This window comes from Somniosus microcephalus, chromosome 4 (assembly GCF_052327205.1).
Source record: "Somniosus microcephalus isolate GS21.2 chromosome 4, FLI_Smic_1.0, whole genome shotgun sequence".
In the NCBI taxonomy this organism is placed as follows: Eukaryota; Metazoa; Chordata; class Chondrichthyes; order Squaliformes; family Somniosidae; genus Somniosus; species Somniosus microcephalus.
The window spans coordinates 41029834-41043397 of NC_140990.1; the positions used below are offsets into that span (position 1 = coordinate 41029834).

A 13564-nucleotide genomic window follows, 5' to 3' on the forward strand; every position below is an offset into this window, starting at 1 on the left:
GACCGGAAGGTGGTGATCTGGCTGCCAGTGAATGGAAACACCCCGAGCTGGGCTACAGTCAGTGTCCTTATACGGAAATGGATCCGCTTTTAGAGATCGGGGGTGGGAATCAAACCCATGTCTGGTTATTGTGACCGGAAAGCACATGATTGCTAATGGGTTTGTTTTATTCCCGGGGCAATTCTTTCTCTAGAACTACGATAGTTTTACGGACTCCAGTGAGTTTTCCCTCACGGGTCAGTGAACTAACGAACTAACAATGATCCCGCCTGTTGTCGGAGTGATTTATAGATCCGTGATATACTTCTTCTCAGGCAGTCCCTGGGGACCGAGGATGACGCTTCCACTAAGAATGAGTTCGCAGGTGACTGATGAGTCCAATGCAGGACCGACAGTCTCTGTCACAGGTGGGGCAGACGATGGTTGAAGGGGCGGGTGGGTGGGGTGCTTGGGTTGACGTGCACTCTTTATGCTGCCTGCGCTTGGCTTCCGCTTGCTCCCGGCGAAGAAACTCGAGGTGTTCGGCGCCTTCCTGGATGCTTCTCCCCCGCTTTGTGTGGTCTTGGACCAGGGATTCCCAGGTGTCTTGGGGGTGTTACACTTTTTCAAGAAGGTTTTGAGGGTGTCCTTGAAGCGTTTCCTCTGTCCACCTAGGGCTCTCTTGCTGTGCCGGAGGTTCAAGTAGAGCGCTTGTTTTGGGAGTCTCGTATTGGTCATGCGGACATTGTGACCCGTCCATCGGAGCTGATTGAGCGTGGACAAAGCTTTGATGTTGGGGATGTTGGCCTGAGGAAGGACACTGACGTTGGTGCGCCTATCCTGCCAGTGGATTTGCAGGATCTTGCAGAGGCAGCGTTGGTGGTACCTCTCCAGTGCTTTGAGATGCCGGCTCTACATGGTCCATGTCTCTGAGGCATACAGCAGGACGGGTGTCACTGCTGCTCTGTAGACCATGAGCTGAGTGCCGGGTTTGAGGCCCTGGTCGTCAAGCACTCTCTTCCTCAGGCGACCGAAGGCTGCAGTGGCACACTGAAGATGTGATATTAGAACGATGACGTCTGCTATTACTGAACAAACAATTGAACAGACTTAATGAATAAACTCTCCATGTAATTGAAACAGCGTTTGGGACACCCACACCTTATGTGACTTGCATTTAAATGCTGTTTAATTTCTATCTGATGATTTATTTGCATCTGTAATGATTTATTTACTGATCCATTATCTTCAGATTTTGCACTTGCAATGAAAGAATGGAGGGGCGGCGCACTGACGTTTTTATGCAATTTACAGCTCATCTGCTTAAAGTGCACCGTAACCGAGGAGTCGGGGGTGGGGGAGATTGTTGAGAGCCCCCAGGGTGAGGTGCAGGGCGGATTCTAGTTAACAAGAGCTCAACACCAGCAGGACATGAAAAACTGTCCTTACAACTTTCACTCATATTAAAAAAGGATGTGGCGCAGAAAAAGACACAAAATACAGACGGTTTCGGTTTGTCTTTCGCCCCTTTAACATCGATCTCCACCATCGGTACAGTTAACGGCTTCAGAAATCAGGTCTCAGGCTGTGTCTTTCACTCCCGTTTTAATGTTCCTTTCCCCATCTACCACACACTTCCACCTCTCCTGCCCACTGGTTAGTATCAGAAGTCAATCCGTTGATGTGATGGATTTCTTTTGTGATGATTACTGCCAGTTGTACCGTCCCAGCGCATTTCAAATATTAATCTTCAATTCATTCCAAAATTGACACAACTGTTGGAAAAACGTCATGAACTCACTGCCCGGGGTCGCAGCTCGAAAATGAATATTGTGGCCTGACGCCCTCTGCTGGATATGATGAGAACTACTCAGATGTCAGTGCAAAGGGTGAGAAATTGTATAAAAACAGAAAATGCTGGAAAAACTCAGCAGGTCAGGCCGCATCCGTACAGAGAGAAACAGCGTTAGCATTTCAGGTCGCTGACCCGTCATCAGAACTGGAAACAATTAGCGATCTAACAGATTTTAGCCAGGGGCTGGGGCGGGAAAGGGGGGGAAGGAAAGAACAAAAAGGAAGCTCTATGATTGGATGGAAGGCAGGAGAGATTAAAAGTCAAAAGGGATTATGTGAACGGCAAAATGAGATGGTAATTGGTCAAGTTCAGATGACTCTAGATGAGGTGTAAATGGCAATGACACAATCATCAATCATGTGAGAGAATTAAAAAAAAAAGAAACAGGGACCGAGGTTATGGCCTGAAATTGTTGAACCCGATGTTGACTCCAGAAGGCTGTAAAGTGCCTAATCGAAAGATGAGGTGCTGATCCTCGAGTTTATGTTCAGCTTCTTTAGAACAGTGCAAGAGGCCGAGGACGGAGAGATCAGAGTGAGAGTGGGGTGGAGAGTTAAACTGACAGGCGACGGGAAGCTCGGGGTCATCCTTACGGACTAATCGGAGGTGTTGCGCAAAACGGTCACCGAATCTGCGTTTGATCTCCCCAATGTAGAGGAGACCGCATGGTGAGCAGCGGATACAGTGGACTAAATTTCAAGAAGTACAAGTAAATCGCTGTTTCACCTGGAAGGAGTGTTTGGGGCCCGGGACAGTTGAAATGCGCAGGTTGCACGTATCCCAGGGGCGCATGCAGTTCGCAAGCGTCCCTGGGATCACGTGGGCCAGGTGAGCCAATGAAAGACCGGAATCCCTCTTCATACTGTTGACAGATAGACCCGTCAAAATTATGAATGGGGATCAATGAAACAACACATGAAAACATTAAATAAATAAACAAAACCCATCACGTTTTAAAAATCAGTTAAAATTACATTACATTAAATATTTTAAACAAAAATATATTTTTTGAAAAAAATAATCAAAGTTTTTTACGGGGCTAAAGATAAACTTACCTTATATAGTATTTTAAAATTATAAATGAGTGAATTTGTTTTTTACTTTTTCAACTCTTATGCCAGTGTTTTCAGCGGGCGGAGGTTCTGCAGAAAGCGGAACGCTCCATCCGCTGAGGCCCTTTTCCAGTGCAGGCATCCGATCTGTCAAAGGCATTTTTGACAGATCGAAAATGCCGGTTTTAAGCGCATGCGCTTCGTATGCCAGAAACCGGCATTTCCGATGTCCCTACGGGTATGTACACAGCTCGTCCACACCCGTAGGCATGGGAAACGACGGGCCATTGCTTCTGCTTATCGGGGTGAGAGCGCCCTCTGGTGAGCACAAACTGGAACTCTCAGTGTGGGTTTTGGTGCGAGAGACTCTCTCCACAGCAGTGTGGGGCTCATGGCGCAGAAATAGACGGCGGTGTCGGAGATCAGGGCGTTGCTGATCGTTAGCTCGGTAATCTTGGTAGTTTTATTAAACGTAGAAGAGAATTGGTCAGTAAATACTCCCTGCAATAATATAAACCACGTACTGTGGAGGCTGCCCAGGGTGCTGACTGTACCAGAACACATGAGTTAGTGTAGCTTGCTTTCACGGTACAGGTTAGTGTGACATTACTTTCCTCTTCAATCGTCATTTCAGGGACCAGCGGTTCCACTATTTCTTGGTGGCTCCATTCTAACATAAAATACTAGTCATAGTCACCATCACCTTCATCATCCTCATCTCAATCAACATAGTTATCATCATCACCATCATCATTTCACCAATAATAACACCTGGGTTACAGCAGTCAGGGGGAGAATGGATTTTTACTGGGGAGGAAATAATTACTGAGAAGTGATATAATGATGAGGAGCGGTGCGAGACGGTTACACATGATGCTCCCTGAGTCTGTAACTCTGCAGTCCGGGAAATTCACTGTCGGAGCAGAAATACTGATCTCCGCCCCACTGCACTGCTGATCCAACCAATGCCAAACAAGGAACACTGCTGCAATCTCTCCAATAAGACAGGGCAGGCAAGGCGGGTCAGAGGGAGAGCAGCAAAAGGAAGCTGTGGGCGGGGCTGCCGTGGGCGGTGTTATCACTAAGGATCTGAACTCAATAATAATGTCCCCTTCGGAAATTATAGAACTGTACCTCTCCATAAGGGCTGCTTTACTTTCGCATTCGTTACAAATTCGGGCAATCAGGCTCGCGATAGGATTTGCAGTATTATTATATTAATCAATAGTTAACAAAATATTCGGCAGTGATGTGGGTTAAAACCAGGGGCTGAAACTAGCGGAGAGAAGTAGAACAAAATGGCAACTGATCCAAATGTCCTGGAGATGCACATCTCGTTTCCACTTAACTAACTTCTGAAATTATGAAACTGTAAATTATTGTAAAACATTATGAGCATAAATGTGAGCTCAAAAGCAATTTCACTTTAATTTATATTGAGAAACGTTAGTCAGTATTGATTAATGTAAGGTGCGCGTCGGTGGGAATCCGCGCTCTGTCACCGCCACCTGGTGGTTGAGTTTGAAGTATCTCCTTTGAGCTGATCTCACAGAACACGGTTACTGTACGAGATGTCCAGAGACCCTTCTCACAGTAGTACACGGCGCTATCAGCGAGCTGCAGCTCAGTCAGGGTGAAACAGTGGATTTTGCATTTAAAACCCAGGGCTTAATGGTTGTGAACCCAAGGAAAGGGGGATGCCTAATGGTTAGGTGTGGGCCAGGCCACATTCGCCTGGGCACACCCTGCCTCAGTGTTACAAGGCCGCGCCCTCTTCCCTCAATGTTACCAGACCTCTGTGACCACCTCAATGCCCCCTAACTTCGATGACTCCTACCCAATGCTATCAGCACTGTCACTTGTTTCACCTCATTCTCCAATGCTGCCACATCCTAGGCACTGATATTTCCCTACAAAACACCCCGACATTGATATTTCCCTCCTCCCTGCCCCCCTCCCTAACCATTGCTACCACACCCAAAAACCTCTTTCCAGTGCACCCAGACCACAGAACTCTCCCTAGAGCTGCCAGGACCTAAGACCATTTGCCCCAGTGTTCACAAACCCTGGGACACACCACTCTCAACCAGAGCTACCAAAACATGGGACTTGGTTTCAATACTGCCGGACCCCAGAATCACTCAGTAAAACAAGTTCTATGTTCCACTCTCTTGCACCACAATGCTGTAAGCTCAGCTTTCCCAACGGTACTGCCATATCTAGCACCACCACTCCATGCTGCCAAAGCCCAGCAACCCCCATTGCTGTTGCTGAACTTGACATACCTACCCCCAATTGCTACACCATCTTCCTGTAAACGCAGATGCCTCTTTTCACTTCAAATTGGTCAATCCTGTAGTTTTAAGAGAAGGGAGCACCATCCATGGCTAATTAAGGAAGTAAAGGATGGTATCAAATTGAAAACGAAGGCATACAATGTTGCCAAGATTGGTGGGAGACCAGCGGATTGGGAATTTTTAAAAAAACAGCAAAGGATGATTAAAAAAATAACAGCGAGAAGATGAATTATGAGAGTAAACTGGCAAGAAATATTAAAACAGATAGTAAGAGCTTCTACAGGCATATAAAAGGAAGCGGGTAGCTAAGGTAAACGTTGGTCCCTTAGAGGATGAGACTGGGAATTAATAATGGGGAACGGGGAAATGGCAGAGACTCTGAACAAATATTTTGTATCTGTCTTCACGGTAGAAGACACTAACAACATCCCAATAATGTATAATCCAGGGGCCACAGGGAGGGGGGAACTAAAGACAATCACTATCACTAAAGAAATAGTACTTGGTAAAATAATGGGACTAAAAGATGACAAATCCCCTGGTCCAGATGGCCTGCATCCCAGGGTCTTAGGAGTGGCTGCATTGGTTGCAATATACCAAAATTCCCTGGACTCTGGAGAGGCCCCAGCGGATTAGAAAACCGCAAATGTAACACTTAAGAAAGGAGGGAGACAGAAAGCAGGAATCTATAGACCTGTTAGCATAACATCTGTCGTTGGGAAATTGCTGGAGTCCTTCATTAAGGAAGCAGTAGCAGGGCATTTGGAAAATCATAATATAGTCAAGCAGAGTCAACATGGTTTTATGAAAGGGAAATCATGTTTAACAAACTTGCTGGAGTTCTTTGAGGAGGTAACGAGCAGGGTGGATAAAGGGGAATCAGTAGATGTGGTGTATTTGGATTTCCAGAAGACATTCGATAAGGAACCACATAAAAGGTTACTGCATAAGATAAGAGCTCACGGAATTGGGGGTAATATATTAGCATGGATAGAGAATTGGCTAACTAACAGAAAGCAGAGAGTCGGGATAAATGGGTCATTTTCCGGTTGGCAAACGGTAACTAGTGGGGTGCCACAGGGATCGGTGCTGGGGCCTCAAATATTTACAATCTACATTAATGACTTGGCAGACAGACAAACAATTAGACAGACAGATGGATAGACATAGAGATTGATGATTAGAAGAGCGGAAGGGAGACACAGAGAGAGAAAGAGACAAACAGAGAGAGAGAGACAGAGGGACTGAGAGACAGAGAGAGAGAAAACGAGGCAGACCTAGAGGTCGCTGACTAGCAGACAGTTGTGTCAATAGTGGAATGCACAAACAGACGCAGCTGTGTAAATAATAAACCAACCTAACAACAACGTTGTTAAGCCCCAAACAACGAAAAGCCCACACTTCACCCGGTGCCTCCTCTCAGTTGCAGATTTCCGACTGAAGGGCAGAATTTGAAGTGTTTCTGTCAGCAAACGGAGGCCCCGTCATTTCCTGAATCAAACCAAGCGCCTGGTTTCAATAAGCTGCCGCTGATCATTGTCGCTGTCTGTGTTCATCAACACTGCCCGCGGCCCCGGCACACAGGCTCCCGGACATCTGATCATCCAATCCCGGGAGTGGGTAAAGATTCTGTCTGACTGTTACCGGCCTCACCCACAATATTCTGGACACATCCAGGAACTGCTCGGAAAGGGGGAAAACCTTCGGACTGAAGCTTATTCTTCAAAATGATTCTCATTTTAACGCTGTTTTGAAACCGACGCTCATTCGATTTTAAGGTTTTCTTGTTGATGTAACATGTTCCATTTGATAGAAATGAAAATCTGGCACGATGTTGTGGCAATGTCACAACCTCGGAGTTTAAACTCGAACCTTTTGTCTGTGTTTCTCCGCCTGTATTTTTGGATGTGTCTGTATGTGCCTGTGTGTTTATCTGTCTGTCTCTGTTTATCTGTGCATGTTTGCCTGTGTGTCGGTATGTGTGATTCTCTGTGTTTATGTTTACAATGCTCTATGTGAGGCTTGTACAGGAGACAGGATGGCGCATTCTGATCATTTGTTAAAGATCTTTCATCTTAAACAACACAGCAGAATATACATAAGTACCCGACACAACATATCAACTAGTTGTCTGCATCTCGGTTTATGCCGTGTGTATATGTGTCTGTGTCTCTATCTATATGCTGTCTGTGCGTGTGTGAGTGTGTATATGAAGGAATTGTGTGTCTTCATGTGTGTGCCCGTGTCTATATGTGTATGGGTGTCTGTGTGTATATGTGTGTGGCTGTCTGTGCATTTGTGTATGTGTATATGTATATCTATTTGTCTTTGTTGCGAATGCGCTATACCATGCTTGTACTACCCACAGGAGGGCGCTCTGTGATCACTTTATAAAGATGATGATCCCAACATAAAGGAAGTGGCTGTTTAGAGCTGTACAAAAGAGGCGGGAGAAGAAATCCATACTGATCTGATGAGATCACTGCGCTGTTTCAGTTCATCCCATTCCAGACCCGGTATAGGCAATGATCACAGTCTCTTGGTTCTGGAGTTCAGACTGGAACCATGGAGGTGAAACTCTGCGTGACTCTGGTTATTGTACTGATCACAGGTCGGTGATATTGGAACCATCCTAGAACATTCGCCAATCCCCATCTACATCTCAGGGTGATTATTCTCTTTCTGTTACTCTGTATAACCCGGTGTGTGTCCGTTGTTTATTTTCAGAGATGAGTAACGGAGACTCGGTGCCCCAGTCAGAACAAGGTGTCGGATCAGAAGAGGGTGCAGATTCAACAATAACCTGCAGTTATTCTCTATCGGGTTCAGCTACAAACTATGACCTCTTCTGGTATCGCCAGTTTCCCCACCAAGCCCCTCAGTATCTGGTCAGAGCCGATAGTTATGGGAATAAAGAGACGACTCCGGGCTTTGAACACTCCAGTGGGAATGTCAACCGGACACAAGGCGCTTTTCACTTATCCATGAAAGGCTTGAAGATCGCAGACAGTGCCGTGTATTACTGTGCCTGAGAGCCACAGTGAATAACGTTCCCTGAGCCCTCATATAAAAACATGGCACAGGTCGGCAACAAGGGTGGGCTCCGGGAAAATACCAGGGATTGAATCCCAGAGAGTTGGTCGAGGAAATTCATGTGAAAATATACTGCCTGATCCGAGCGGTTTTCTCTCGTTAAATTCATTGCTGTCAGTGTTGGGATGAATGACGTTTCGCTATCATTTTAATGCAGCGTCTAATTCAGACATTTCCACCCCCCTGTTAGTTCAGACATGCAGATCCCTGGGATGAATAACTGGATCAATCTGTACAAATAAGAGTCCTGGATATGTTGCATATCTGTCAAGTGACATCTTTCAAACGCGATCTAATCTCAGAGTCGGCCTCGGGGGCGTCACACTTCAAAACTTCTGGGATTCCAATGGTAAAACATAGTGACTGACTGAAATCAGCACTTTACTGCTACAAGTTGAGCCTGAGTGGTATCACATCCCGTGTGACTACTTATCATGCCCGCGTGGCTTTAGGACTAACTGTTAAAGATGTTGATGGATTGGAGGGTATTATTTAATAGCAGGGCTTGAGAATAATTTGGAATTATTTTACTTTTCGCCTGAATTAGAGAGAGATCCATCTATCTATAGATAGAGACATTGAGTTCCACAGAAAGAGGGACAAAGCGAGAAAGAGACAGAAAGACTGACAAAGAGACACAGGGCAAGAGAGTGAGACAGGGAGAAAGACACACAGACACTGACAGGAAAGGGTAGAGTTTGCAGAGTACCAGGAGTAATTGGTACGTAACTAACACTGATTGGTCCACAGCTAATGTCAGTTCTGTGTGGCCAGCCAATCCGGGCCCTGAGAAACGCCCCTCGGTTTCCAAATAAGTGAAGCCTGCCGCTGAGTTGAGTTTACTGATTAGTATCAGACGACAACAGTTCAAAACATCCTGCTGTTTCCTGTCGAACTCTAACCAAATACCATGTGCTCCCCATGTTCCTTACTGATAATAATGGTTATGCTGCCCGGTGAGTCTATGTTTACAGGGTCAGTGTGTGTTCCATGGGTTATATTTACTCCCAGACTTTTGTCACAGTCTTTATTTTGTTACAGGAACGAGTGGCAAAGACTCAGTGTCCCAGGATCCGTCGGAGATAAAGGTTAAAGAAGGACAGATAATAATACTGAATTGCAGTTACTCCACATCCGATACCCTTCCTTACCTCTTCTGGTACATCCAGTATCCCGGGGAAGCTCCGAGTTATTTACTGAAGAGATATGGCAAGGGTCAAAGGGATAGGTCTCCAGATTACCCGGATCGGTTCTCTGCTGATTTGGACCAAGACAAGAAAACGGTTCCTTTAATTATCTCCGGGGCTCTTGTCTCTGACTCTGCCGTGTATTTCTGTGCGCTGAACCCCACACTGTTACTGGGGCGCAGTCAGTCCGTACAAAAACCAGCAAAGGACTATCACCTCCTCTCACTGAATCAGATCTGCGATTTAGATTATGATAATACAACAGAACCAAACTATGATAATTAAACAATGGATAAAAAAACATGTGAATAGATAACTAAGTAGATAGATCGGCAGAGATATGAATACACAGTCTCCCTCTCTTAACTTCCTCTCCCAATGATCCCTTCCTCCTTTGTTTGAAAATATCCATCCCATGGCGACAAAACTCACCCCCTGTGAATTCCGGCTGCAGCGTCTGCGAGTGTTTCACTGCTCAGGCACGGGTTTGTTATTATTAGTTTAGGAGCTGAATGATGAGATAGTTGGACACTAGCGCTGCTCCAACCATCACCCGAGTTCCGGACTGCAATTACACCAGAGAGGTTGTTAAGATCGCGAAGTGTATAAAAAAGTTAACTCTGAATATAATTGTGGAAGTAGAACCAGAGGATGCAGGTTCAAACTACTAAGTAGTCAGCTTAGGACTGAAATCAGGAAATTCTTCAGACACATTATGATTTACCTCTTGGTGTTCGCACCATCCCATTCTGCTCCAACCTGCCAGTCGCTCACCATTTTATTCATGTTAAAGGAGGCATTCGTCTACTTTACTGCATCGTTGTGTTCAAATCCTTCATGGCCCGCTTGCCCCCTTTATATCGGCTGTTGTTAGCTCTAATGGTCAGTGAGCAGCTTCTTTAATGGGAGGCTCCAGCACTGCAGCCAGAACAACATTAACTATTTCCCTTCACTGCTCTCACTTTACAGTTTGACCCTGTTAAAGAGTCAACCTTGGGTTTAATCCCCTCACTGTGAGAAAAAAAGTTTCATCCCGTTCGTTGCTCTCCGCTCTGACGCCATGACTTGGAGCTGATTGGTTGAATTGGGAACAAAGGAACTGCGAGATGATTGGTTGACTTGGTGAACAAAGGAACAGTGAGATGATTGGTTGACTTGGAGAACAAAGGACTCTCTCACGAATGAACCAATCGGCAGAGAGGCGGGATATTACTCACATTATTCCCAACACTTGATTAAAAAAAAATCAGGTTCAAACCGTTCTGTACAAATCCGCCATCAACTCTCTGAGAACATGTTAGGAGTTACGTTTTATTTAATCGTCACAGCTGCAGCTCTCTTCACTGGTAAGTTCACAAGTTACACAACACTGTGTTTCACATCTGTATCATACATTATATTTAATCGGTCAGTTCCCTTAACAAGAATATCAATAGATTGATCCAAAGTGAAGAAAACCATCCGGAACCACCTTAACTCAACACTGAACACTGTTTAAGGAAACTCGACAAACTCCCCCAATGAATGAAAGAGGAAGAGTTGAGATTATATTACAGGCGAACGGCAGACAGATAGACACAGTGAAGTGGCATTGTTTAATTTAATATCGCTCTGGGCTCTTGCAGGACATTGTCGAGGAGATTCCGTTTCACAGACTCCGGCTGCAACCACAGTAAGTGAAGGAGACGATGTCCAGTTGAATTGCAATTATACAGCTACAAGCGCGGGCAATCTTTACCTATTCTGGTATCGTCAGTATCCCAGCGGATCCATAGAGTATCTGCTGAAGAGAAGCAAATATGGCGAGCACCAAGAGACAGCTTCAGGGGAGCGCTTTTCAGCGAAGCTCAATGATTCGAGCCGAACCGTCCCGCTGAAAGTGTCTGAAACACAACTGACAGACTCCGCGGTGTATTACTGCGCACTGAGCCCCACAGAGACACGGAGCTGGGCTGGACCTGTACAAAAACTGTCAGAGCGTCACTCAACAGATCAGCGCGTCAGCTGGTCCCTGCGTTTGTGATTAGACATTGTGCTGTTAATTCTAATATACATCTGTCTTTATTCCTGCAATTTGTTTCTTTTTAAGTATTTATCCAATTCCCCTTTGGAAGTTACCATTGAATTTGCTTCAATGTGTTTGTCCTCTGGGTCCAACCCTCCTGCCAGTGGAAACAGTTTCTCCTTATTTACTTCATCAAAACTCTTCATATATTTCTGTTTGGATACAGTCACTCTGAGAACTCCTGTTCTGAAATACTATCCCGCTGTTGTGTGAGCGACAATCGCACCGCCTATTGGGGTTTATTACTCACAGTTATTGGAACTTTATCTAAACGTTTCCCTCTCTGTCCTTTAGGCAGCGTCCTTGGATGGACTGCTCATTGGCCAATGGAAGAGGTGGCCGCTCGGGAGGGAGAGATCGCGACAAAAACCTGCTCCTATACAGAGGTGACGAGAGTTTGCCTGTCCTGGTACCGGGAGGGTCGGTCCGTGGGCCCGGAGAATATCCTCATCCGCTGCACCGACCGGTTCAGTGACGAGTCGAACTTTGCAAGACGGCGCTTCACCTCATCTTTGGCCAAAACTTACAGAGCCGTCAGTTTAAGTGTTTCACAGCTGAGAGCTGCGGATTACAGGAAATACTTCTGTGTCATAACACCGCACACGGTGTTGTATTTAGGGCAAGAGCCGACAATAAACTACAGGTGCTCCGGCGCGGCAGACTGTGACAGTGAACTCTCTGGTTCATGTATTTCATGGTCCAATGTCACTGTGCAGTCCGCCGGAGAAGGACAAATATTCTTCCACCCACAATATGTTTTCAACGTGTCATAAACAGACAGACAGTCAGACAGAGCTTTGTTTGGGAGGATGATTTTGTCGTTATTGACCACAGACTGAATATATATGGAAAGTCCCTGGACTCCCAAATCCCTTTGATCTTCCACAGGAATCTGAGTCAGCAACAAATTCTCCAGAACATTCCACATTCTCACCGCCCTTTGTAAGAAAGAAAGATTTGCATTTATAGAGCGCCGTTCACGACCACCGGACGTCCCAAAGCGCTTTACAGCCAATGAAGTACTTTTTAAACGTTGTCACTGTTTAAATGTAGGAAACGCGGCAGCCAATCTGCGCACAGCAAGCTCCCACAAGCAGCAACACGATAATGACCAGATAATCTGTTTTACTAATGTTGCTTGAGGGATAAATATTGACCAATATAAATCCTTTGGTCTTTTTCGAAATATTGGGATTCATTACGTCCTCCTGAATGGTCAGACAGGGCCGCGATTTAACATCTCATCCGAAAGACGACACCTCCGACAGTGCAGCACTCCCTCAGTACAGACATCGGGAGGGTGCGCCTAGATTTTGTGCTCAGGTCTCTGGAGTGTGAATTGAACCCAAAATGTTCTGACTCAGAGGCGAGACTGCTACCAACTGAGCCAAGGCTGACCCCCTAGTACTTGTAGATTAGACCTTGTCATGATCATTATAATGCATATGTAGCTTTATTAATATTAAATGTATAATGTCTATATACAAATGCAGCTGGTTGAGTGAAATGCCTTTATTGAGGTAACCTGGCTGACGACTGACAGACAGATGGACAGCGGCCTCTCTGGGCCTCGCTTACTTGTTCTCCCCAAGCAGGGGCGGGGGGCAGTTTTTATCAGGGTTTCCCCAGTGCAGACATAGAGAAAGGAATCACTGGACACCGGGAAAAGCGGGAGGGAAATCATACTGACTGGAGCCTGTGCACACACAAAGATCGCGGGCACCCGGCGCCAGTTGAACTGAAAGGAAATGAGGGTCAGTTGTTGTGAATGCGGATTGCGGGTTGTTGTTGTTTATTGTGCGGATCAGAAAGGGTCAAATCTCCCAGCGGAAACTGAATTTCCAAGCTCCACTTCATCTTATTAATGTTATTGTCCCTGTAAGTGTTGATGTATAAGGCTCGACATTCGCCATCAGCATCACCGCAACACACCTCCCCAAAAGTGGACACAGGGAACTGTCCCATACACACACTTATTGTCTGTTTTAACCCAATATCCGAACAATGTAAAATGTCTCATCGTATCCGCCAGAGGG

General features: G+C 45.7%; 1 gene segment (V, D, J or C); it reads left to right on the forward strand.

Moving 5' to 3' along the window:
- Positions 1-7748: 7748 nt before the first annotated feature.
- LOC147118708 (T cell receptor alpha variable 18-like) lies at positions 7749-8215 on the forward strand. The segment is given in 2 exon segments: positions 7749-7794; positions 7911-8215. Coding segments are annotated over 2 exon segments (351 nt in total).
- The last annotated feature ends 5349 nt before the right edge of the window (positions 8216-13564 follow it).